Source organism: Crotalus tigris, unplaced genomic scaffold (genome assembly GCF_016545835.1).
Source record: "Crotalus tigris isolate CLP2741 ecotype Arizona unplaced genomic scaffold, ASM1654583v1 scf7180000017964.494433, whole genome shotgun sequence".
Taxonomy (NCBI): domain Eukaryota; kingdom Metazoa; phylum Chordata; class Lepidosauria; order Squamata; family Viperidae; genus Crotalus; species Crotalus tigris.
Window position 1 is genome coordinate 115,581 of NW_024096747.1, and position 23,493 is coordinate 139,073.

A 23,493-nucleotide genomic window follows, 5' to 3' on the forward strand; every position below is an offset into this window, starting at 1 on the left:
AGAATAGTTGAGACCAGTTAAGCTCTGTCAGTTCTTGTCCTAGTTGTTTTTAATCCAAACATGCAAAATTTCCACCACAGAAACTTGGTGGAAAACAGTAACAGTTGCTCCAAGCTCTCTGGGGAGATATTTTGTCCTCCTTCAAAAAAATGTTTGGAAAGTACTGGAAGTCTTCTATGGTTTTGCTAAGAAAAACATGCTTCCACACATATCTTATACACAAACAATTGTAATTTGAAATCTATATTAGGACTATGTTTTTCTTAGGCAAATGCCAAAAATGCATGTAATTTTCTTGCCCTGCCCTTGGAGATTTCTTCGGTGGGCAATAAAAAAAAGAACATGGAAAGATAGGAAAAGAAGCATTATTAAAGATATTAAAATGGCAATGTCTTCATAATCGGGTGGTGAGATGAATATCTTGCTTGATGAAGAAATGTGGAGATTTTGAAAGCCTGTACATTTTTGTGGCTTTTGAGTTGATTTAATAAAAGCAATGATCTTCAAGGGATTTCTCCTGCGAAAATAGTACTTGTGTTTCTGTTGACTTGTGTTGACATGGCCATCTTTTTTTAAACACTTCACTTGCTTTTAATTTTTGTTTATTTTAAATTCTACTCTGGAAAAATATTTATCTATGCATCAAGAACAATGCACTGATAAACAATTACTTTTGGTAACAATTAGCCTTAGAGCTGTATTATAGTTGTACAACTGAATTCTCAGTTTGCAAGTGCAGACTTCCCCAGGTTTATTGGAGACATAAGCAAAGTCTGTGAGAGGGGAGGGTTTCCAGGATTAATAAAACTAGAGGGCCCATCCCGTGCTTGTAATGTTCTCAATCTCACCTATCCCTAATCTGGCAAGTAGGAACTGGTTTATGCATTTCACGTACCACCCATACAATATGTTTTTCTTTCAGCAAACAGTTAACAGCAAGGGGGAGGTGATGGAGGGAGAACGCCCCATTAAATTTGTCCTTATTTGATACCCATCCTACACGGCAAGATCACTTACCCACAGCAAAGACTTTAATGCCTTGATTCTTCAGTTTTAAGGCTGTCTGCTCAACCTCATCCTGAGACTTTCCATCAGTAATGAGAATACAGATCTAAGGGAAAAGAAAATGCAATAATAAGACATACAAATGCCCAAAGATTTAAGGTCAATTCTTTTTGAAGAACTGCTCAGTGTATGCTCAGCCTGACCAGCTGCAATTAGATGGCTGAGGCAGAAATAAAGGTCAAGACTGCTAAACTTGTTTCTAAGAACCAATACCCTTATTTCAGAACACCAGTAAGAGTTATTTTTTAATGTTGGTCTATTAATAATATGTAGCGTTTAAATGTTCTTATGGGGTGTTTTGCTTACATGATGAAACTAGAATAGGCAGATATTGCTCATGCAGCCCTTTAAGTTCAAAAAAGTTGAGGATTAAGTGCTACATTCATTCAGCATTCAGGAAGCAACAGGTCATACTTCCACTGAAAAACATGACTTTTCAATATCATAAGTGACCAAAAATGGCTATAAGAATTGACAAAACCTATAAGATTATACCCAGAACTCTCTGGCCATTCTCTTCCCTTTCTGCTGGGGCAGAAAATGTTTTCACCGTACCTTTGGAATGCTAGGCCGGAGCTGACTGGCCCCAAATAAATTATCTGCTACATAACGCAGGCCTGCTCCTGTGCGAGTATTTCCACCCTTGAAGGCTATCTCTTGAACAGCCTGTATCACTTCCGTTCCATTGAGAAAGTCAGAGAATTTGAACTCAATCCTGGAATCGGAACAAAATTAAATTATTTGAAAGTCCATCAGGTGAGAGAAAATATTTCTCAGCATACTGCTCTATAACTGATTTTTGTAGTTTTTTTTTTTAAATCAATCTCTGTGAGGTTTTTTTGGGAGCTTTTCAATGTTATAAATAGAGTACTTGGCTCCTCTAACAAGTAACAGGCAATTATATGTCATGAATGCAGTTTTGTTTGTCTTTAGAGTGAACATGAATCTCAAGAATATGTACAAGATATACACAAACACAAACACACAAACACACATAGAGAAACAGCAGCCCCTTTTGTGCCCAGTATGTTACTCAATGCACATTTTCTAATCAAATAGATTTACTCTGCAAATAGAATAAAGAAAGAGGATAAATATTTTTCCTTCTCTTGAGAATTGCAGGCTGGTTATTTTGAGGGTCATCCTTCAGGAATAAGGCATAGGGGTCAAGAGGCTAACCCAGAGATCTCCAACATTTCTCCGTTGGCAGGCTGGAGGGAAAGGGAGGGGGAAGCATTTTACGCGTGTGTGCACATACACAAACAGGCCACAAGCGCATATGATGCAAATGGAGCCGTGCTAGCAGCTGTGTGACACTCGCTAGTACCTCCCATTTTTGGCATGCGGCCACTAGCACCACCCCATTTTTGCCATGTGGCACTGCATTTTTGCCATGCAGCACCCTGTTTTTGCTGTGCGGTGCTGTTTTCGCCACACAGCATCCCGTTTTAGCCACACAGTGCCCCATTTTTGCGACGCAGTGCCCGTTTGCATGGTGGTGGCGCTAGTGTGAGTGGGGTGAGTGCGTGCCCTGGGCAGCCTGTTTTGTGGCCCAGTGGCCAGCAGGCCATAGCCCAGTAGTGGCCCCTGGCCTACAAGTTGGTGATCCCTGGGCTAAACCATAAAAAGAACAGTTTCTCGAATTAGGTATGTCTAGTTTAATGAAGAGAAGGACGAGGGGCGACATGATAGCAGTGTTCCAATATCTCAGGGGCTGCCACAAAGAAGAGAGAGTCCAGCTGTTCTCCAAAGCGCCTGAAGGCAGGACAAGAAGCAACAGATGGAAACTAACCAAGGAGAGAAGCAACCAAAACTAAGGAGAAATTTCCTGGCAGTGAGAACTATAAACCAGTGGAACAGCTTACTTTTAGAAGTTGTGGATGGAGGTTTTTAACAAGAAATTGGACAGCCATTTGTCTGAAATGGTATAGGATTTCCTGCCTGAGCAGGGGATTGGACTAGAAGACTTCCAAGATTCCTTCCAACTCTGTTATTCTGTTATTTTGGACGGTTAAAAGTAAATAGAGTTTTAATTGTAAATGAAACCTGTTAACAGTTCTTTGGTGTTTGACATCGCAGTCTTCCCCAAACCAGTATCTTTCAGGGAGCATTGAGTTCAACTCCCAGCTTGCATGGCACCAGTCTGGGGGAAGGCAGGCTATCTAATATATTGAACATCATATTCCCAATTGTGGCCACCTAGAAAACTCAAAGAATTCTGCATGCCATGAAGGCAAACTGATTGATCCCAGCATCTAGTATTTAGTGAAATTATGTCTTGGAATATAGCAGCCCTATTTAATTATCCAAGTCAGTAATACAGATGTTCTCCAAGAATTCACCTAAAGTGAATAAAACTAAAAGCAAGAAGACAAGGACTCACCTGGGGTCATCACTGTACTGCACAGCTGCATAACGTACCCCATTCGGACCCACCACATTGATAAAAGGAACAACCAGTCCTTCCATGAAGGATCGAATCATGCGGAAATTTCCCCTGCCGATGCTAGAGGATCCATCTACCAGGAATACAATGTCAGCCAGGTACACATTGGTGCAGATCACTGCAAGGCAATATCAACTGATCAGAAAGCTTATCTTCATCAGTGGATCCCCTCCATCCATTTATATTACAAGGCAAAAGAAGAGCACAAGCAGGGCTTGGTCTACACACAGTTATATACTACTTGAACCTTTAATCCCACAGAGCCAGACTGAAACGTTCCTATTCAAAAAGGTCTACAGCTTTTGCACACTTCATACATTGAGCCCATAACTGATTTGATCATAGAAGTCATTACACAATAGAAAAAGCCTTGGCTTAATAACTAGTGTGAGAAGACTACAGGTAGTCTTTGATTTACAATCACAACATCATGATTCACTTTGGAAGTAGTGAGTCATGACTAAGCCTTGGCAAATAAAATCATTAGAGTCATCAATTCAATGCCCCTACTGCAGAAATGCATAACTTTGTTCTGTTGTGAGCTGCATTTCTTCAGATGAGATCTCTTCGGAAGACCACATGTATGGCACAGTTAAAGCTAGGTGTGAATGGGAACAGCTACACTCTTTCTTATACACCCTCTGTTCTCTCTTCCAAGCAGCAGGTTGCAAGGAAGGGAGGAAAACGTTTATCAAGGCTTCTGAAATTAGGTTCAGGATCAGAGGTTTTCTATCCCTAAATTACCCACCATCAACCCCGCTCAGTCAAAGCAATTATTAGTATTAAATGGCTAGAAACATTGAGGAGGAAAAAAATAGCAGTGTTCCTTTCCTCCCATTGCATAGCTGTTATGAAATTAACCGGGTATATTCTGTAACTGTTTTTTTTTTAATTACACTCTATAAAAATGCTTTCAAATACACAAAGTTATGAAAAATAAACCTGGCCATGTTCAACTCCACACAGGAACTCTCATCCCACTGTAGTTTCTGGGGACTTCTAAATGAACTCCAGTATCTAATCTTTGCTCTCCTATTACACCAGGTGTGCTAGAAGTGAAATCGTAACATATGGTGCTTTGTGCAGCTCTCCAAGATTTCAAGTGGTGTTTTGACAAACCCTTCTCTCCAGGGGCCTTCTCTAACAGACGAACAGCTTTACCTCTTAGCTTTCCATGAGCTTCCTGCCATAACTCCTCTCGCCAATGCAAAAAGACAAAAGTTGGCGTTCTAATCTATTGGGCTTCCATGCAGGGTTAAATTAACCGTGACTCACCTCTCTCCCTTTTTTGAGCCATGACTTGAATGGAAGCAAAGAGTACAGCAGCATGGAGTGCTGCGAGGAACAGCATTTCCCTTCTCATTGTGGGAGTCTGAAATAAAGAATAAGAGATGGAAGCATGCTCAGTTTTTCAGACAATACTGAAGTATTACCTTAGTCTCCAACCCAGGAACACAGATTAGGGGCAAAAAGGATCTTCAGAGTCCTTGCTTATTTATATACTACTTTTATATCTCATTGCTTCTCTGGAAACTCAAATAGGCTTCCTATAATTTTATGTTGTTTGCTTATCCATGGCTAGAGAGATGAAGATAACTGCAAAGACCCAAGTGCAGTGCATTTAATAACAGGAAAAATTGGGCAGTACAGAATAGAATATTTAAGAATCATATACTACTCTCAGCTATATACCAGCTTCTATATACCTCTATATACTTCTCCAAATCAGTAGCCTTCAGAAATTCAGGACTGCCGTCTCCATCAGCTCTAGCCAGTATGCCCCCAAATTTTCAGGAACAATAGATATTATAATGCAAAATTTCTGAGAGACATGAAGTTGAGAACTGCTCTTTAGTAACTTACTGATGGAAGAAGGCAGATGGCTACAAGACCAAAACTAGGAAGGGAGGATGAAGACATATGCTTATGAAACCTAGTCCCTTAGTTAAAATGCCTACTTTTTCCTGGGAAATTCTCAGCATGAGAATTTGGTTTCCACCTGCATTTTGGGAAAGAATAGTTAAGCTGTTATTAGTCCACTAATATACTGTACATTGGTACATTCCATCTCTTTTTCACACTAAAAAATATTTAAGCCACACAAATATTGATATTTAAATAAGTGTATTTTATTAGAACTATACAGGTCTAAATATATTTCATTCAAAATCTATCCTTTTAAATGGGTAGTTAACTGAGAAATGAATTGCAAAATCCAGGCGAGGCCGAAATCCAAAGAATGATAGATGTATCTTCCCTTCAATGCATTAATGTTCCTTTATCGGATCACTTCATTGTGGAATTTTTAATGTTTGAATTCTTAAAGCATTTAGACATCTTCATTTATTATTCATAGAAGCACATATCCACACATTCACATAATAAATGATACTTGATCCTTTTGGATCAATTAAATTGGAAGCTCCAGATATAATAGATGGATTAATTTGGAAGCTCCAGATATAAGTGATTGGCTTTACATGCAGCAATAAATCATGTGATTTTTTTTGGACTAGGCTTAACACATATGTATACCTGGCCATTGTGGTTTATAAACCATGGCTTATGACTCAGCACAATATGTAAATCAGGTCACTATAATCTATTTCATACACACTGCCATTCCAGTTTGCATACCATAGCTCCGTGTTGGCGAACCTATGGCACGCGTGCCAGAGGCGGCACTCAGAGCCCTCTCTGTGGGCACGCGCGCCATCGCCCCCAGTCCTAGGCCTTTAGCTGGGTTTTATAAAACCTTTTTGCTTTAGGCCTCCACCACTGTATGCAAAAAAAAAAAAGTTCAACCAATCAATCAATTTCAACTTCTTGCGGGAAAAAAAAAGATCTCGCAAAGTTGGAATTGATTGATGGAATTTTTAGTCCCACCCAGTCTGCTGTTCCCACCACAGCTATGACCATCCAATGGGCCACGCCCATCCAATGGGTCACGCCCACCTGGCACCCGATGATACATAAGTGGGTTTTGAGTTGCAGTTTGGGCACTCGGTCTCTAAGAGATTTGCCATCACTGCCATAGCTTATTGAACAAATTATCCTTAACTTACTGACATCTTTCCTCAGAGAGAATAAGGAAGAGAACAGGAGGTTAAACTCTCAGTTTGTGTTCTACAAGAGGAAAGTCTTAGCTGACAAAACAGAATACCCATGCTTAAACAAATCATTGTTTAGCATAATGGGTGAACCCACAACCATCACTTATATAAGCCTTTATTATGGGCCAAACCAGATGATTAAGTGAAAAAGGAAGAACTCCATTCTAGTGGAAACAAACCTTCACCTTAATCATCTAGATACTTAGTGGTTAGTTAGATCATAGTGTGTACATATTTTCTCTTTGTAATGATCTCCTTTCTTAAAAAAACAACAAAACAGGAATTTTTCCTTTTTTTTAAAAAAAAAAAGAAATTATGCAAAACTATTGGCTTAGTTTCATCAATTCCACTGAAATGGAAACTTTTGAAACTTCTAAAATTAAATAGCACAGATTATTTAAATATATACTATATATAGGACACAAGTATTCATCGTTCTTATAATTTAAGTCCAGACTCTAGCTGGATTTTTCATGTGGCATTGTCTCTCAACCTGAAGTAATGGAAATAATAATGAACTATCTTACTGGGTTCATTCTGCTAGACAAATAATTCAGAATATAAATGTATTTGCCACCCATCTCATTTCAAAACAACTCTGGGCAGCTGGCAGTGTTAAAAGTATTATACAGGTAGTCCTCGACTTACAACAGTTTGTTTAGTGACCGTTCAAAATTACAACAGCACTGAAAAAAGTGACTTATGACCATTTTTCACGCTTATGTCCATCGCAACAGCCCCATGGTCACGTGATCAAAATTCAGACACTTGGCTGACTCATATTTATGACTGTTGTAATGTCCCTGGGCTCACGTAATCCCTTTTTGTAACCATTTGACAAGCAAAGTCAATGGGGAAGGCAGATGCACTTAACAATGGTGTTATTGACTTAACCCCTGCAGTGATTCACTTAACAAGTGTGGCAAGAAAAGTCGTAAAATGCAGCAAAACTCACTTAACAAATATCTCACTTAGCAACATAAATTTTGGGCTCAATCATGGTCATAAGTCAAGGACTACCTGTAATCATAAAAGATAAATATTTCTGAAACAGTGAAAATATAAATTACAGTCAAAATAGAACTATAGTTAAGAGATGGGGAGGGAGGAAGCAGGATGCATTGGGGGGGGGGGCAGGAAGGATTGCTTCTTATTTCATCAACCGCCTCCAGGGCCATGCTCCCACACTGGAGCCCCATCTATCTGTCATATCCAGACATTCAGGCCCTTGGGGCAGATCAGAAGGGTGGGAGCCAATCTCACCTCAGGGGTAAAATGTTCCAAAGGACAGAAGTCATGCAGAGAAGGCCATTTTCCTGGACCCCGCCAGCCATAAATCCTTGACCAATGGGACCTGCAACATGCCTCCTCTGACGGCATGGTTGGGGTGGGCCAGTCCGAGTTGGATGGGATGGTTCCTCAGGTAATCTGGACCCATGCTATGTAGGGTAAAGGTAATAACCAACACCTTGAATTGCAGCTGGAGGCAAACTGCCACCCAGTGCAGCTCACGGTCACCTTGGAGGCCTCAAGTACTGCCTGTGCCACCATACTGTGTGCCATTTGAGGCTTCCAAATGCTCTTCAAGGGCAGTTCCATCTAGAGCCCATTGCAGTAGTCCAGATGTAAGATGACCAGGGCTTGAATGACTGAGCATAGGGACTTCCAATCCAGGAAAGGCCACAACTGGTGCACAACACAAAGTTGCGCAAAGGCTCTCCTAGCTATGACTGCCACCCGCTCTTTGAGCAGGAGTCATGAGTCCAGCAGGACCTCCAAGTTACAAACCAGGTCTGCCTGGGACAGTGCCACCCCATCCAGAACTAAGTTAGTCCTGAATCTTGAATGGCACCCAAAGCCATTCAGCCTTGCCAAGGTTCAGCTGAAATCTGTTGTCCCCCCATCCAGGCCCCAAGTCTCCAGGCACCATGAGAGGCCAACGATAACATCACTTGGATCTCCAGAGTAGAGATAAAAAGTTGAATATCATCAGCTTACTAACGATACCTCAGTCACTGGTGGTGAGTTGTCTCACCCAGTGGCTTCATATAGATATGAAAAAGGGGTCAAGAGAGTACTGAGCCCTGTGATACCCCACGGAGGAATGGTTGTGGGCTAGACTTCTCACTCCCCATCACCACTGATTGGGACAGGCCTTGGAGAAAAGAGCTAAACCAGCACAAAACTATGCTACCAGCCCAAAAGGATACCAGATAACCTGGTTGATGGTATTGGAGGCCGCTGAGAGATCATGGAGAGCAAGGATGGTTGCACTATCTCCATCCCGCTCTGGCTAGAGATCATCAACAACTGCAAACAAGATCATTTTTACTTACTATTCTAAGATAATAATAGTAATGGCAGTTATTTGCTGGTGACAATTTTTAAAAGTCTGATCCAATCAACCTTGTTTTATTTTTTATCAAACTAAATAAAGACTAAAGAAAAATAGATTATATAAAACCTGGAAGGATCAGACAAAAACTTTCTTTTCTGCCTCTCCTTTTCTAACTAGCTCTCCCAAATGCTGAGAAATCACAGGCCGGCTCTGCAAAATGATTGCAGCACAGAGGGATGTTAGGTGGAAAGAGGAGAATCTCAGAAACATCTCTGTTGTACTAATAGACAATGCCTCCATCCTATTGTTATGTTTTCCCTTTCAGTTCCTCTATGCAGCAGTCCACTTTGCATGATAATATTATAAAGCAAGTAGTTCAGATAATCTTCTGGCCAATGGATTGGGCCAAACAGCAATGAAAGCATTGATCATCTTTAATTTATTTTATAGATCCTAAACTAGTTCATTTAACAGTAACCACTTCATCTCACAGAAACCAGAAATGCAAGTCAGGTATAGCTTGTAGTAAGATAACCATTTTTATACTTCTAATAAGTAATAGTGGCGGTATTGCTTTGGTACACCAGATTTCCATGTAGCTTCCTTGGCTATGCAAACAACTTTTATACAGGTTGCACTGAGTAGCTGGATCTCCTCTGTTTCAGATGGGAAAACAGAAACAACTTTAAAAAGAGCTGCATTATGTCTGTAACCACTCTACCCTTAGGAAAACATAGCTGAAATGTGAAAGAAGGGAATGATGATTATAACTAAGGATGAAATAGTTAGGAAGAAATTAAAAGGCCACCAATGCAATGGCTAATTTAGAGTGCAGGGGTAATACACGGTGACTTTCATAATGAAAACTTCCTAGCCACTTAGATCTTTGCATCATTTGCCTTCTGGAGTTTCTCCTATCTTTTTATAGCACACACATCCTTGGGTTAAATCAGGGAATTCACAGGAAAGGCATTTTGGATCGTGTCATGAGCATCCTCCCTTTCTTACTATTCTAGAACAAAATCAGGGTTTTAATAGGAGTGGCAGAATTAGGTAGCACAATCTGTGAATCAGGTAATTAAATGTATATGTACATTTTCTCATATTTTCCCCTAGCAGCTTCAGGGAAACAGAGGAATCTCTATTGAGTACAGTAATTGATAAAACAGCAAATGATAAACAGTCTGCAGCCTGCGGGTGTTCCCTCCGTTTTCCTAGATTATGCCACTGAAATGTAGCAGGATGTCTTTTACCCCTTTAAAAAGAGAGGTGGAAACCTCTTTAATTTCACCCACTCATCCCTCAAACTTGAATTTGTAGCCACAGTGCTTACTGAAACAGATTATAAATGCAATATTATGGGCATGCATGCAATACTTTGTCAGATAAATAGATATTCAATATAAACTTTATGTTGAATTCCCTTCAAGTCTCTTGTAGTTGAATTGGGGAATTCACTAGAAATGAATTATGCAAGTTCCCACATGCACATAGAAAAAATATGAGTTCATAAATTGTATAGAGCCCAAAGAGCAAATGCAGCCATTGGAGGAAAATGACTCTCTCTCTCCTACATTTATCTCCTATTTGTTCACACTTCATAATAAAATCAAAACAAGGAAACCGTATTACACTTTGATGCAAAGTACAAACCAAGCATGTCTTACAAGTAGCATAATTAGAATGAGGTGGAAAAATTGAGACCTTGCTGAAGTGTAGCTCAAAGCAATGTAAAACAACATGGTCTATGATGCTAAGGATAAATTCACACAATATGCTAAGCCCTGGGATAACTAATCATAGCTTGCTGAACAAACCAAAATTGCCTGTGTTCATGCACCACCTATCAGTCATAAATGTTCTAGACTGAAAATCAAGTTTGAATTCACTGTTCTTGTGTACAGAGCTTTCCTCAAGATTAGTTATTTCTGGGCTCTTTTTGGTCCCAAGGAAAGTGTAATTTCTTCTTGCCCCCAAGTTACTAAAAACAGTTTCTATCCTGGTGAACCCCAGCCAAGCTATTACCTCCCTGCCCAGCAGCTATGAGGAAGGAGATAGTTCATTGGTTCAGCATATGCAGGTACTCCAGAAATATTTATAAAATGGAGGGAGGACCCCCAAGGTATCTCTGTTGCATGAGGCTTTATATGCCCTAATCTTTAAATATCCAGCCTGTCTTTCAAAAGTCCAAAGGTCTTCCTCAATTATGATGGGACCACCTATTACTTGATTGCCTTTTAAAGCGTTACTAGCAAAATCAGCCTGCAAAAACAAAACTGTAGCATCATTTTTAAAAATTATTTATTTATGGATTATCTATTTATGGATCAGGGAAGCCAGCATTTGAATCTATAACCAGTTATAACCCTCACTAGGTAATCTGACCAGGTCTTCATCTCAGTCCAATCTATCATACAAGACTGTTGTAAAGTTTTCTGCTATCCTCGGTTTGTTCCTTTAAGAATAAAAATATGATTCTGGGCTAGTAATCTTTTTCAATGAATGCTTCTCCCCTAGTTGAGCATTCTGTGGCAATGGTACTAAATCTAGAGTTGGCTGATGTTTTTGCACTACAGGTCCCAACAGTCAACCTGCTGTTTAGGGTGATGGGAATTAAAGTCCAACAATTGGGAGAGGGGCAAATCAAGGTTCTATGATTAAGTTTCTTTGAACTGTCAAAGAGCTGATTTAAAGAAGTGAGCCATCAAAGAACTGGAGGAAGAGAACAGTCACCCTGTTCATGGAAAGCTACTGAGCATGGCCAACAATGTGTCAGTGGCTGCTGTCCAAGTTCCAGAAACAGGACAACCTTCCTGGAGAAGGCTGCCAGATGACAAGATGCATAGAAAGGAAAGCTGATTTCTGAATGATTAACAAGTGGAAACTAGAATTAGAAGCAGCGCAGGGCAGAAGAAGAAGAAATATACTGTATGACTTAGTTAGAACTTGTCAAGGCAGCACCTGGTTTTCCTTTTAGCGCCAGGGAGCAAAACCTGAGGTATCTCTGAGCATGTGCAAAGTAAGGCTTCTCCACTGAACATAACTCCACACGTACAGTACAGGGTTTTAAAGCCATGGCGCAGGTGTTACTCAGAAGTCAGTTCCGTCGAGGTTTACTGGCCGAGACGCCCTCTATAGCTAGCCAAGGCGTTTGGGCTACAATCCTAGCGAATTCCGCGCTCCTGACTTTCGAGTAACGAAGTGGAGGGAAAGGGAGGGGGGGTCAGCTGCAGCGTGGCTCCCCTCCCCTCGCGCGCCTTCCTTCGGATGTCCGTGTGTGTGTGTGTGTGTGTGTGTGTGTGTGTGTGTGTGTGTGTGTGTGTGCGCGCGCGCGCGCAGACCTGACCCCCCCCCCGGGCACCGCACCGCATCTCTCGAAGCCGAAGGAGGCGGGCGGCGGCGCTGCCTACCCCGCCGGGAGCGCCCTTCTTTCGCCGCTGGCGGAGACCTGCCTGCTCCTCGGAAGGAGGGGAGTTTACCTGCTGCTGCCGCTGCCCGCGCGCATACCCTGCCGAAGACCTCGGGACTCTCCGCCTGCCTCTCTTCCCCTCAGCCGGAGCCCCCCTGAGCGTCTCCCGCACTGCTCATCGGGGGAAAAGAAGCGAGAAACAGCCGGTTGCCTTCCGAAAAGCAGCAGAGGGGAGGAAAAAAAAAAACCCACCGAGAAGGTCCCGCGACGCCGTTGCCAAAGGATGAGAAGAGGGGAGGGGGCGTTGTCTGTGGACGCGGTTCGCCCCTCCTCCGTGGCTGCGCCCTGCTGCCGTTCCGGCTCTGCCCAGCCGTCCCCCCCTCTTCCCCCCCTCTCCCCCCACCGAGTCCAAGCGCGCCTCGCTTCTTTGCAGAAAATGGGAGGCGGGGAGGGAGTGTCGGTGGGCTGCCCCTCCAGCCCAGCCCCAGCAGCGGGCGATGGCCTTATCAGGTACTTTCCTCTCTTGCCTGAAGGGATGGGAATAGCGCTGAGGAGCTCTTGCCTAGTTCTGCGAGGTACGGATAGTCCTCGACTTAACAACAGTTCGTTTAGTGACCGTTGGAAATTACAACTGCACTGACAAAAGTGACTTATGACCATTTCTCACACTTATGACCGTTGCAGCATCACATGATTTACATTCGGATGCTTGATCCGTGGTTCATAACAGTTACAGGGGTCCAGGGCTACCTGACAAACCTTTTGCGATCTTCTTAAGATTCACTTAACAAATGTAGTGATTCACTTAACAAACGTGGCAAGAAGCATCGTAAAACGGAGCAAAACTCACTGAACAAATTATAATCTTATGGGGCCACATTACTAACTGTCCAGGACCATGTGCAGCCCACGCCCCATGGGTTGGAAACACCTGTTTTAAAGGAATTGATTTTTTCCTAAAAAAATAATACACATTCTCCTATTTATCCTATTTACGAACTTCAATTCTGCTGGAATTCATCTGAACACCTAAAAACTGGTTCCAGATTTCCTGGAAATATGCGTTAAGTAGAAAAAATGTTTAGATAAGAAATATCATTAAAGTTTACACTACATCATCTGAAATAATTACTGTCTCTTTGTTCAATGTACATAATCACTATTGTGCTATGGGAAAAATATCACCTTTACTTATAATCATGGCCAATTAAAGATGTGTGCAAAAATTACCTTGAATTCAGAAGACAGCCTAGTTTAAATCAGAGGCCACCCAATTCAATCTGGGGACATAGCCATTAGCCAAGGTGAAATTCATCAGTCTGAAGTTTCATATCTCCCATTGCATCATAGGAAAACTATAACACAGCTATAACTTGATTATTTTTTTAGATTGGACAGACTTTGCAAATATAATAGAACTTAAGGGATAAATCTGCTTACATTTCAGAAAATAAGCTTTGGTGCTAGGTTCTTTTTGATTTATCTAAAAATAAATCTCTATGTTATTCCTTTTTGACAGAAATAGATTATACTTGCTGTTCTCATTGTTCTGTGCTGATAATTGATAGCATATAGATAGATATAGGGCAGGGGTGTCAAACTCGCAACATCATGTCACGTGTCATTACATATCGCAACTTTTTTGCCATTGCAAGCAATGGGATGGGCACGGTTTCACTATGATGCATCCGGCCCGTGGGCTGGCAGTTTGATACCCCTGATATAGGGGGATTTTATGGACAAGAGACCTTTTTGGTGTTAAGTTTAACTTTTCTATCATTTCAGTGATCAATTTCTATAAAATAAGCATAGAGATTCATCTTGGTGAGACTCTCACCAGATCAGTGGGAGTTTTCCAGTTGAAGATTGGTAAGGACTTCATGGTAAAGACCATTAAAGCCTGTTTTGACATTGGCAGAAAATAGAGCTACTGTATCTATTAAAAAGACTTGAAGGATCAGTTTGGGGACAGATATTCGTGGAGAAAATCTCTGGATGTGGCTCCTAAGAGTCAACACCAATTTGATACATAATCATCAATCATATCCACTAAGAGCTAGATTGAAACAAAGATATACAAAAAATGTTAAGTCTTTCTTTCCATGCATGAATTCCAGATGCAGTGGTTGAAGAGAGAACTCTGAACAGCTTGCTTCCTACATGTGTGCATGCACATACACACACCTCTGTGTGACTGGTGGCCATACATGTACATGTAGTATTTTTATATCATGCTAAAGGCATGGCTTGTTTTAATCATTTACATAAAAATAAGGGGAAGTCTTATTGACAAACTTTATAAACTAAAGTAACTTTAACCAATTCCTAATCAATTTCCCACCTTTTCAGCTGCTTTTGTGTAGATCTCCAGAACTGATTAAAAAGTTTGATCACCAGCTGTTTTTGCTGCCTGGTTGCAATCCCCTTGTGTGGCCCTGCTACAGTATACTTGTTAGAGCCTGTGATGGTGCTATTGGTGTAGATATGGAGATTGTCTTTAAGGTGCCAGGGTTAACAAAGCACTAGATGGCAGCAGAATTATGTACAACTTTTTACTGCCTCTAGTGGTCATCTAGATATTGCAGTACAGCTCTGATCATCTCTTTTGTGGGATCCTTGGTGTTCTCTGAGCTTGGTGATTCTCTTGCAGATGTTTCATTCCAAAATAGGTAATATCATCAGTGCACTAGTTGGTACTAAAACATCTCCAAGCATCCAAAGGACCCTGAGCTACAAATATTCTCTTGTAATGGTACATTGCTTTTACGGCCACAGCTAACAAACAAAACTACCTGTTAAAATTGTTTTAGAGTCGGTGCTTGCTAATCAAGTACATTTTAGTTGCATTATTCAAAAATAAGTCATGTAAATTTAGTCATGCAATTTTATGGCAAACCTGGTTGCCTTGGAACCCAGCAAACTATTGCTTGTGATCCAAATGCAACAACATTCCAGATCTGATCAGCTGTCATGGACTTTTGTTCAGCACAGTTGGTCATAGTGTCAAATTGTAGCTACCAAATGACAAACATTCATCCAGAAAACGGAGGGAGCATTTTAACTGGTGAAAGATATGAATACCTACTGATTCCGGGCCTACGTAAGGAAGCCTGACCTTCTGCAACCAATAGAGGGTGTAAGGGTCTGTTACCTGTAGCCAAAACATTATTCTTCTTCATATTACTTATCATTTACCTATTTTCTAAGAGAATCTTAATATTGTTACTTTTCAAGAGAGGTCTCTATTTCCATCGAAGCATTGCTTTTACAGTATTTTATTATTGTTGTTGTTACACAATTGTAACTCATATACAACCATATACTGCCAGCTATTTCACCTCCAGTTGTATGAATTGTACATTGTTTGTGTTATTGTTTGGAAAAATCTATTGTAATGATGAAAATGATCTTATTTCAGCAGGTAATATTTTCAGTTCATCTTTTAGTCCCACAGTAAGCGTTCCTGGTGAATTATTATGAAGTAAGTGGTTATTATATGTACAATAAACAACAAGAATGGCATCTTAGTGGCATCTGTAACAGGCCACAATGATGTTCAGATCTTGACATGTGATATCATGATATCATCACACAATTCGCAGATTTAAATGTGGCATGATGCCTGATGAAACTCATGACACATGTGTTGTCATTTGTTACTGCAGACATCCAGTGTCCCTCTCCATTTCCTACGTATCCTACTACAACTGCTAAGCTTGGGTTATTTTATTATACTACTTTTATTCTGTACTTAATTTTTGTATCTCAAATGCCTGCCTGGGCTAGTATATGCTTGAGTGCTAATAAAATAGCAGAGAAGAAAACATGGCACATGAGACGTTGCTTCAAATTCCATCAGCCTTGATCTTGATCGTGCTAGCAAAAGTTAATTTGTGGGGCCCTAGAGAATATGGGCATCCTCGGCTCAAGTCCCAGAACAAGATGGGACAGTGGAAATAAGGGAGACATTTTCATTAAACACATGGAAGCAATTCCAAAGTTTGTTGAAGAATTTTAACTTTTTTTAACTTTTCTAAATTAACCACCAGACAAAAGACAAACAAGAAAATGCCATAAGGATTCTTCAGCTGGATTGCTTGATCACCAGCCTGGCTTGAAAGAAAATAAATATGTACAAAGGGGAAAACTTATTTTCCCACTTCCCTAGTATAGGAAAAGCAGCAGTAAAACAAGCAACCCAACAGCTTGATTATACAAGTATAACTTGTGCAAAACCATTTTTTTCTCAAGCAATAATAAAACTAGGGAATATGTAACAAAATATAGTAAAGCTAAAGAGAAATTCTAGAAAATAGTAGTATTATAGAGACACTGTTCATTAAGCTATATCATGAATTGCTTAGCTATAATTGAATAAATCATGACTGTTTTCATTTACAACATAGTGGGCCAGAATCATAGTTTCTAAACTAAAGTGCCTGGAATCATAGGATTTCATTAACTACTATGAAGACAAAATAACAAAGGTATGCTGTGACATTCTTTGACTTTGCTTGTTTAATTATAGTCACTAACATCCTTGAACTGAATTCCCTTCAATTTGATATCCAGAATGGTGGATCATTATCATATTTTTCTTAGCTAAACACCTAAGTAATACCTTTGTATTCTGCCAGGAAGTATAAATTAAAAAAATATGAGTATTATACAAAGAACATGTGTGCTTAAAAATAATGTGTTTAACAATTATATTTGCATATGAGTAGAACAATTCTGATGCAAGAAACATACTTTAATTGTATTTATAAATTCTATTTTTTATTTTTTTATTTATGGTTTTATTATAAAAGGTAAAACACAAAACAGAAAAACAAGCAAACAAAATGAAACAAAACAAAAGCATATTTTCAGCACTAACAGCAACAAAAAAGAAAAAATGGCATACAAAAAAAGAGAAAAAGGTGATCCAAATACCCAATAAATTTAACATTGAACATATAGAATCCACCCCAGCTGGACACAGAAAAGAAAATACATGCATACATACATGTGTGTGTATGTGTGTGTGTATGTACATGTGTGTGATGTATGTATATTTGTGTACATGTGCATACACACACACACACACACACATATATATGTGTGTGTGTGTGTGTGTGTTCTGAGGTTTTCGCGGGTGTTTGTATGTAGGTCTGGTTGTTCAGGTTTTCTCCCACATAAAATTGGAAGTGTCTTGGCGACGTTTTGACGAAGTCCCATTCGTCATCTTCAGGCTGGTGTTTTCAGCTTCGTGCTTCGAGGAGCAATGTGTGGTCTTAGCTGTTTCTTCCTTTTAACTGCCAGTGGGGGTATGAACTGATTGGGTGGGAGCTTTGCTGTGTTCTGATTGGGTGGAGGTGTGTTCTGATTGGTTAGGGGCTTGGCTGTGCTCTGATTGGCTGGGGGGGTTGGCTGTGCTCTGATTGGCTGGGGGGTTGGCTGTGCTCTGATTGGCTGGGGGAGTGTTCTGTTTGGTTGTGCTCAGGTTAGTCTGAGTTGCAGGGGGGGTTAAGATTTTGGGCTGCCTTGCTATTTTTTGGCTTCGCGTTCGTGGTCGTGCCTCATCTTCATGGAGGGTGTCAGTTTGCTTCATGTGTGGATTGGAGGGGTTTAAAGTGGCTAATGATGCAGCTGTGGTCTGGCTTCTGGTTTGTGGTCGTGCCTCATCATCGGTGTGGCTTTGGGTTCGCTTTTTGCGTGGATGTGTGGTGGTTACATCCTGTGTGGTTTTTGTGAGTGTGGGTCCAATACCAATGATACATCATTTTATAAAAATTTTCTTTCAAGCTATAATTTATTGTAAATTTTAGTCCATTCGTCCATACATTCTCCCATTTATCTAGCATTATACCCAAAAAACCTGTTGCCCATTTTACCATACAGTCTTTAACGTAATCATCTTCCAGGTTCATGTTGAGTAACATTTTATAAATGTTTAGAAATCAAAATTCCCCTTTATGGATTACTGCCTTGTCGTGGCGAAGGGGCTTGCGTAACTCAATGAAGCTATAAGCTATGCCGTGCAGGGCCACCCAAGACGGACAGGTCATAGCAGAGAGTTCTGACAAAATGTGATCCACTGGAGAAGGAAATGGCAAACCACTCCAGTATCTTTGCTATGAAAACCCCATGGACAGTACTAAAAGGAAAAAAGATATGACGCTGGAAGATGAGCCCCTCAGGTCGGAAGGTGTCCAATATGCTACTGGGGAAGAGCAGAGGGCTAGTACTAGTAGCGCCAGAAAGAATGAAGCGACTGGGCCAAAGCCGAAAGGACGCTCAGCTGTGGATATATCTGGTGGTGAAAGGAAAGTCCGATGCTGTAAAGATTTTTTCTCCATAGGAACCTGGAATGTAAGATCCATGAATCAAGGCAAGCTAGACGTAGTCAAAAAAGAGATGACAAGAATGAACATCGACATCTTAGGAATCAGCGAACTAAAATGGACAGGAATGGGTGAATTTAACTCAGATGACCATCAGGTATACTACTGTGGGCAAGAATCCCTCAGAAGAAATGGAGTAGCCTTCATAGTCAATAAAAGAATAGGAAAAGCAATACTGGGATACAATCCCCAAAATGACAGAATGATCTCAATTCGAATCCAAGGCAAACCATTCAATATCACAGTAGTCCAAATCTATGCCCCAACCACTGGTGCTGAAGAGGATGAAATTGACCGGTTCTATGAAGCCCTACAGCACCTTATAGAATTAACACCAAAAAATGATGTCCTTATCATCATGGGGGATTGGAATGCTAAGGTAGGAAGCCAAAAGATAACCGGAATAACAGGCAAGTTTGGCCTTGGAGTACAAAATGAAGCAGGGCACAGGCTAATAGAATTTTGTCAAGAGAATACGATGGTCATAACAAACACTCTTTTCCAACAACCCAAGAGACGGCTCTACACATGGACATCACCAGACGGTCAACATAGAAATCAGATTGACTATGTGCTCTGCAGCCAAAGATGGAGAAGCTCTATACAGTCAGTAAAAACAAGACCAGGAGCTGACTGTGGCTCAGATCATGAGCTTCTCGTTGCAAAATTTAGGCTTAAATTGAAAAAAGTAGGGAAAAGCACTAGGCCACTCAGGTATGAACTAAATCATATTCCTGATGAATATACAGTAGAGGTGACAAATAGATTTAAGGAACTGGATCTGATAGACAGAATGCCTGAAGAACTATGGATGGAAGTTCGCAACATTGTACAAGAGGTAGCAACTAAAACCATCCCAAAGAAAAAGAAATGCAAGAAAGCAAAATGGCTGTCTGAGGAAGCTTTGCAAATAGCTGAGGAAAGAAGGGAAGCGAAAGGCAAAGGAGAAAGAGAAAGATACACCCAATTGAATGCAGAATTCCAGAGAGTAGCTAGAAGAGATAAGAATGCCTTCTTAAATGAACAGTGCAAAGAAATAGAAGAAAACAACAGAATAGGGAGGACCAGAGATCTCTTCAAGAAAATTGGAGATATGAAGGGAACGTTTCATGCAAAGATGGGCATGATAAAGGACCAAAATGGCAGAGACCTAACAGAGGCAGAAGAGATTAAGAAGAGATGGCAAAACTACACAGAAGAACTATACAAGAATGAGCTTAACATCCCAGATAACCACAATGAGATGGTCATTGACCTCGAACCAGACATCCTAGAATGTGAAGTGAAATGGGCCTTAGAAAATCTGAGCAACAACAAAGCTAGTGGAGGTGACAGTATTCCAGCTGAGCTATTCAAAATCTTAAAAGACGATGCAGTAAAAGTGCTACACTCAATTTGCCAGCAAATTTGGAAAACTCAACAGTGGCCACAGGATTGGAAAAGGTCAGTTTACATTCCAATTCCAAAGAAAGGCAATGCCAAAGAATGTTCAAACTATCGCACCATTGCACTCATTTCACATGCTAGTAAAGTTATGCTTAAAATCCTACAAGCTAGACTCCAGCAGTATGTGGATCGAGAACTACCAGAAGTACAGGCAGGATTTCGAAGAGGCAGAGGAACTAGAGATCAAATTGCCAACATACGCTGGATCATGGAGAAAGCTAGGGAGTTCCAGAAAAACATCTACTTCTGCTTCATTGACTATGCAAAAGCCTTTGATTGTGTGGATCACAACAAATTGTGGCAAGTTCTTAAAGAGATGGGAGTACCAGACCATCTCATTTGTCTCTTGAGAAACCTATATGCGGGTCAAGAAGCAACAGTGAGAACCGAACACGGAACCACTGATTGGTTCAAAATTGGAAAAGGAGTCCGGCAAGGCTGTATACTGTCGCCCTGCCTATTTAACTTATATGCAGAGCACATCATGAGAAAGGCAGGGCTAGATGAATCAAAAGTTGGAATTAAGATTGCCGGGAGAAATATCAACAACCTAAGATATGCAGATGATACCACTCTAATGGCAGAAAGTGAAGAGGAACTAAAGAGCCTCTTGATGCGGGTGAAGAAGGAGAGTGCAAAAGTTGGCTTGAAACTCAACATTAAGAAAACCAAAATCATGGCATCCGGCCCTCTCAATTCCTGGCAAATAGATGGGGAAGAAATGGAGGTAGTGACAGATTTTATTTTTCTGGGCTCCAAGATCACCTCAGATGGAGACTGCAGCCAAGAAATTAAAAGACGCTTGCTCCTGGGGAGGAAAGCTATGGCAAATCTAGACAGCATTCTAAAAAGCAGAGACATCACCCTGCCAACAAAAGTGCGCATAGTCCAGGCCATGATTTTCCCAGTTGCAATGTATGGCTGTGAAAGTTGGACCATAAGAAAGGCTGAGCGCAAAAGAATTGAGGCCTTTGAACTGTGGTGCTGGAGAAGACTCCTGCGAGTCCCTTGGACTGCAAGGCGTTCAAACCGGTCAGTCCTAGAAGAGATCAACCCCGACTGCTCTTTAGAAGGCCAGATCCTGAAGTTGAAACTCAAGTACTTTGGCCACCTAATGAGAAGGAAGGATTCACTGGAGAAGAGCCTAATGCTGGGAAAGATTGAGGGCAATAGAAGAAGGGGACGACAGAGAATGAGATGGCTGGATGGAGTCACTGAAGCAGTAGGTGTGAATTTAAATGGACTCCAGAAGATGGTAGAGGACAGGAAGACCTGGAGGAATGTTGTCCATGGGGTCGCGATGGGTCGGACACGACTTCGCAATTAACAACAACAAGAAATCAAAATTATGCTATTTATTTTAATCAAGTAATTTTTCCTATAGAAAAGAAAAAAAATCTCTTAATAATAGTGTTTAAAAGCCCTTTCTCTTGTTTTCCAAATAATATTGATTGGAGTAATTGATGATATCAATTGGTGGTGTCACCAGTTAATTGTGATTTCACATACTTTACATTTTAAACAAATGAATACTGATTAAATTTTGTGCCCTTAAAATATATACAATAAGGAAGAGACTCTACCTTTATTGTACATTTGTTTCACAAAATTCTAGGAATTCTAACCATATGCTGTGAAATTTGTACTACGAACTAAGCCATTAGACATTGTCAAACGGCCAAATCAAGACCTTTAATCTAACTTTTCTTGCATACATGATACATAAACCTCAGATTTCTGTACTGAGTATCAAAATAGGTTGATGATAAAGCAAAACCACAGTGGGAGTTATCTGTGATTTCTGCTGACCACGATAGAATCATATATTTTTTCTTATATTCATGCTAGATGAAATGTATTTCTGGAACATGTACAAACAACCATTCACAAATAATAGTATTGCAATAATCAGTTTATTTTCTTTCAGTTAGGCAGATCACTCCATCAGTAGATTATAATTTCAACTGGTTTTGCAGGCCAATCAAAAATATGTGGTTCTCTGTTCCCTTAGGTTTATATCACTACTCTTATAAGAAACTATGAAATACATGATAGATAAACATGGCAAATTGTGGAATTCTGCATTTTCAAATTAAAAACATTTTTATTTTTCTTGGATTTCACGTATGATTAAATTGTACAAAAACAAAAGATATAATAATAGAGTGTCACCTTGAATTGGGTGAATTTTTTATATTTTTATCCTTTAAAGGCCTGGATATTTATTCTGCCTCAAATGCCTTGTGTTATCATGCATTTTACTCCTGCCTTCTCAATCTATCTTTCCATTCCTGCTATTATATATCCTTTTCACCTCAATGATTGTATCAATTCATTCCATTTAAATTCTAAAAACCTGTATTATTCAGCCAAATTTCTGGTGGAACCTGATCCAAAGACATCCTACCGTTTACTCCAGGAATCTTGAAACGGGGAATCCATGATTGTAAGATATGCTCACCAGCATAATGCAATTGCTAGAACAGTTTTATTTTAAAATCAGAATCTTACTTTACCATTTACCAAACATTTCATCATTCCTCATCATTCTTGGCAACCTTTAACCAAAATAATCTTTATTTGTATGTGTGTTAATTCCTTTACCTTGTCCTTGCTATTAAAAAATTATCTTATTTTTTACTAGGAGAGGTTTTGGGATGGCATGAATTAAATTGACAGTTAAATGGGATTCAGATATATTTTTCTCATAAGAACAGAACAATGTGGAATGTTTTTTCATCAGCAGCTAGTATCACCAAACTCTAAAATGTCTTTAATTTCCTTTTCTCCAGTAGAATGCTTAAAGAACACAGAATAGCACATCCCTATTTAGATCAGTATCTATTCTATTGTAGGGATGAGTCCTAACTGCTTGCATAAATATAGTAGCTAGTTTCATATATGATATATAATTTGATTTGGTTTTAACTTAATGCAGTGCGTTACATAAACTACAGTTTATGTCTTTGCAGGATGTCTGAACCAACCAGCTGCGGATTATTCAAAGCATGGTAAAATAAACCATGACAGCATCATATGTAAACTTAGCAATAAGTTTCAAGATAGAAGCAAATATAAAGGAAAATTCTTATTACAAATTCCAACAAATATTGCTTTCTAAGCATCTTACACTTTGGTCCTAGGCCTGAAGCCATATCCAACTCTCTTAGCAGATTCATCAGTCTCTTGTTTAATGAAGCTGTTTTGTTTAATTGGTACAAGCTTATCAAAATCCTTCCTTCATTAATTATTTTTCTAACATGAAAACCATTTCAGTTGGACGACCTATC

General features: G+C 40.0%; 1 protein-coding gene across 1 annotated transcript in view; it reads right to left on the reverse strand.

Annotated features, from left to right (window-relative positions):
• COL7A1 (collagen type VII alpha 1 chain) overlaps positions 1 to 12,699 on the reverse strand; it is a 120,260-nt gene extending 107,561 nt beyond the window's left edge. Inside the window, exons 1-5 of the mRNA XM_039345577.1 lie at positions 12,624 to 12,699; positions 4,787 to 4,883; positions 3,449 to 3,629; positions 1,621 to 1,780; positions 1,018 to 1,111 (exon numbers count right to left, since the gene is read on the reverse strand). Of these exons, the coding sequence (XP_039201511.1) occupies positions 1,018 to 1,111; positions 1,621 to 1,780; positions 3,449 to 3,629; positions 4,787 to 4,874 (523 nt within the window). The 5' untranslated portion in view covers positions 4,875 to 4,883; positions 12,624 to 12,699. The remainder of the gene's footprint in view (positions 1 to 1,017; positions 1,112 to 1,620; positions 1,781 to 3,448; positions 3,630 to 4,786; positions 4,884 to 12,623) is intronic.
• Between the last annotated feature and the right edge of the window lie 10,794 nt (positions 12,700 to 23,493).